General features: G+C 44.5%; 1 protein-coding gene across 1 annotated transcript; it reads left to right on the top strand.

Annotated features, from left to right (window-relative positions):
- Positions 1–2,159: 2,159 nt before the first annotated feature.
- Positions 2,160–3,805, top strand: K441DRAFT_702848 (uncharacterized protein; the record flags this gene model as incomplete). Its single annotated transcript, XM_067653431.1, has 2 exons — positions 2,160–2,194; positions 2,629–3,805. 2 exons carry the CDS (start codon positions 2,160–2,162, stop codon positions 3,548–3,550), a joined length of 957 nt encoding a protein of 318 aa, XP_067508846.1. The 3' UTR covers positions 3,551–3,805.
- Positions 3,806–4,221: the final 416 nt, after the last annotated feature.

The raw sequence follows: 4,221 nt of genomic DNA, 5'->3' as shown, positions 1-4,221 counted from the left end.
GCGCTGGCGCGCTAATCTCCTTCGGATATTTGATCGATTTCTTGGTCTGAGGCACTTTGGCGAGATTTGTATGGAAACATAAGCATTTTTAGTAAGGAAAACTCACAAACCCCAACAAAATTAATCAATATCCCCACAACATATTTTAAGGTAAAAATTATATNAAATTACTCAGGAGATTNAGCTCTATAGATTATGAGATTTTAGGCTTTTTATATTTTTATATGGGCCCGTACGGGCCTATACAAAAAGTGCTTATGCTTTTAANAANAGGAATTTNAACTTTAANGAAATTAATCTCAGATTNGGGAGGGGATAATGNAATTTAAAGCCCTTTGATGTATAAAGTAGCGCCCTAAAATTTATGTATTAACTTTTGGAGACTTTATTTTATTATGTCGTGGAGGAAATCCCCTTATAAAATTGCCAAAACTAAGATTTTTGCTTATGCTTTTAACAAAACTCGCCAAACGCTCTCAGACGTGATTTTGGTGGATGTTAGTCAACTTGTTGACGGGCCGAAGGAACATCCGCTCCAATCAAATTCACGTCTGAGCTCGCTGAGGTAATAAGGGGCTTACGAGAGCTCTCTAAAAAATGCTTATAGTTAATTGCGAAATATTATTTAACCACCAAATATACACTTATTAAGTAGATCTTTTAGCGATGTTATATAGGCGTCGCAGGCGCAATTTAGGGTTACTGTGGGCCTTATGCGATAACTATTTACTAATAAAATCTAAAGGTGAAATAAAAATTAAGCATATGGCGTAACTATTTTGAATAGCTTCGCGATTGGCGGTGTAGATGCAGCGTTGGTGAGCCTTAATTGGGCTGTACCGTCTTGTAATTGGCCTGATCTTTAAAAGATCTGTTCCGGAATAAAGCAATTAATCCGGAATGAAGCAGCTTAAAGCGATACACGATTTGTTCCTCTTTGAGGACGATCTGTTCCGGAATGAGGCAGAAATATTCCGGAATAAGCCGTGTACCGGTATTGGGCAGAACACCTCCCCCTTAACTAGCTAGTGTTTCAGGAGTGCACCAGACGCGTAAGCGAGTGGGTACACCGAACGCGTAAACGCGTAAGCACGCGGTTGGTACGACAGGTGCTGTAATTATACAATAACTTAAGTTTATATTAAAAACGCACCTTTTTTAACCTTATTTTTTTTATAAATAGTTTATTATAAATCTTTTTTTAAAACTATAGTTAACGTAGGTGATAGGGTTATGACGGTCGGCATAGTTATCCCTTGACCCGTCAGGGCGAGCAGAGGGGAAGGCCCGTGCGCGAACACCAGAATCAGAACAACGCATAGAATTCAACCATCAAATACACCACCACCATGTCTTCTAATCATGCTAGAATTGATGCAGATCTTGTTCGGAAGACTCAATATAAGATTCCCCCAAATAAGTCNGCGAAAAANNCCCCCCCGAAGCCTTGGCCACTCCCCGAATTTTGTATTCCTAAGCACGGCTACCAAATCCTACTGATCTGATTGGTGGGCTCTTATCGATAACCTGCGTGCCCAAGTTAACGGGTCAAGGGATAACGGTGGGGCCCCACCGCCTTCCTAATTAGGCTTACTGTCTACCTAGTCCGGAACTTCAAAATTCTGCCAGATGCCCATTTGAATGGTTTGGAACATCAAAACTGCGTATAGATGAAATTTGTTAACTATGCCGACTAATATAACCCTATTACCTACGTTATGCGATATATCTATCTTGCACGCCTCTGTAGGCCGTTGTGGAGGCCCTAATAGAGTTGCAAGCTCTGCGTCTGCCCAGAGCCGTAGAGCTTTGCGAGACCTCTGCCGAATGAAGCTCAGGGGGAGACGTGCACGGAGCTCTGCACGGAGCTCTGCAAAATCTCTGCACGAACCTCCGTACGAAGCTCTGCAAAGGCTCTGCTCGGAGCTCTACTTAAGGCTCCGCTTAAAGCTCTGCTTGAAGCTCTGCTTAAAGTCCTAATGTAGGTAATAGGGTTATAACTATCGGTATAGTTATAACAGTTCCTACCAAATTTTGTTTATGCGCAGTTTTAATATTCCAAATGGGCATCTGGCAGAATTTTGAAGTTCTAAACCGTATATTAATTAGGCAGGCAGTAAGCCTAATTAGGAAGGCGGTGGGGCCCCACCGTCATAACTATGCCGACCGTCATAACCCTATCACCTACGTTATAGTATTTAATAGCTTATATTAAAAAAGTTGTAAAGTTATATTAAAAGGTTATTAAGTTATAGGTAGTAGAAAAAGGTGTATTTAGGTAGATTTTGGTGAGGAAAACCGTGCACGAGCCGGCATAGACGTCTACCTACATCGGAGCTTGAGCATTCCCTTCCTTTGGCGTGGAGTCCCCTCCCACGCCTCATTCCCAACTCCCCTACAATAATCCAGGTCTACATCGTCTAATACCATGAAACCGCAGCCGTCCCAATCGTCCTTGATATTGTTGAGATCTCTACTCCCTCCAATTTCCAAACCTTCGACCCAGTGCCCCCGCCGCGACTTCCATTTCAAACCCTCAACTGCAGCCCGCCCTCAGGTCATCGTCAATCGCAACCTCGTTCAAAATCTTAGTCAAACCCCAAGTTACACAATCTCACTTCGATCCAGCCATTATACTTCTACCCTGTCTACGACACCTTCTACGCGAGTCAATCCACCAGATTCCACCCACGCGCCACTTCTCGATGTCTCCAAACGCGGCTCAGGCCAGGGAGTAGCGTCATACCTCCTCCAATGTGGAAAAGCCTATACAGCATTCTATAAAGAAGGGATTCGACGAGTGTGGAGAAACCACAAGTTGGCGCAGCAAGCGTCGTCAAAATTACGCAACGTTGCGAAAAATACTAATGGCGCTGCAAGGCTTTCCAACATAACCACAAGCGCTGGTGTGGTCTCTTTGCCGCCGCTATCAAGAGCGGAATGGCAGGTTATACGCAGAAGTAGGAAAGATATACTCCGCTTACCTGGATTTAGTCTTCTTTTATTACTGCTGGGCGAGTGGATACCCCTCATTGCACTTTGGATTACTCCTGTAGTGCCAATTCCATGCCGCATCCCATCCCAAGTTCGTAAGGAGTTGGAGAGTTTGGAGCGGAGGCGGCGAGAGAGAATTAGGAGGCTAGGGATGGTGTACGCTTTACCAGACACTCGACCTCAAGAAAAGGGCGAAAAATCCTCTCACGCTCCCGCTCAACCTTCCGCCGGGAAAACGTCAGAATCTGCAGTACTTGACATCAAACAACTAAATGCACCTACACTCCAGAAATTATCTGCACAACTTTCTGCGCACTCGGCGATCTGGGACTTGCTCCACCTCGACCCTCCAACATATCTCCTACGATGGAGCGTTGGTCGCCATCTACAATATTTGGGCGTTGATGATGCTATGATACGCCGAGATGGTGGCGTCACAGCATTGAATGCGGAGGAAGTTCGTTTGGCGTGTATAGAGCGGGGTTTCGATACTCTAGGGAAAACAGAAAATAATTTGAGAAGGGCTCTAGCCGAATGGTTCGGTCAAGGTAAGTAGAGACTGTGTAGGGCCGCTCACGTTTGGGATGCTTTGGTTTACGACTTAGATGGTGTATTATTACTGCCCAGTGTACTGTATAATACTGGAGCAAGGTGGTGGAAATGGTGTGTACTATACTGTTCTTGTACGGATTGGTTACTCGAGGCTCCAAAGAGGGAAAGCATTTAAGTAGATTGGTTTGGCATGGGGATGGCGCTATCTTTTCTGTAATCTACTCTGCATGCAAAACTACTATACACTTTGCTTCAGGACATGCAACTGGTCCATACCTTTCTAAGGCAGCATCACCCTCGTACACTGCCCGTTTTCTGAGTTACGGCTTCTCGCTCGGAGACGGGATTCGGCATTGCACTTAAAATCATCTCAGATGTCTTCAGGGAATGATTAAGGTCATCGAGTTGGAAACCCCACTGCCAATATGTTCTTTTGTTCGTTTCCATTCCATTGGTGTGTATTAAGGTGATGGTCTGACCATTCTTTTCTAGTATTCAAAATTAAGGCCCGTGGAAGCCTAATGCTACCAGGACCGAATAAATATGGAGAGGAGTACACGCCGTGGCCTATCTCAACGAAAGGCTGAATTATATGGCCAGGTGAATGGTTTGATGGCAGATCGAAAGGTCTGGAAAAATACGAGGAAGTGGGGACAAATCGGCAGACTTTATCAT

Source organism: Cenococcum geophilum (genome assembly GCF_001692895.1).
Source record: "Cenococcum geophilum 1.58 unplaced genomic scaffold K441scaffold_4, whole genome shotgun sequence".
Classification (NCBI taxonomy): Eukaryota; Fungi; Ascomycota; class Dothideomycetes; order Gloniales; family Gloniaceae; genus Cenococcum; species Cenococcum geophilum.
Note: the sequence above shows the minus strand (reverse complement) of the source record. Positions and strands in the feature narration are given on the sequence as shown.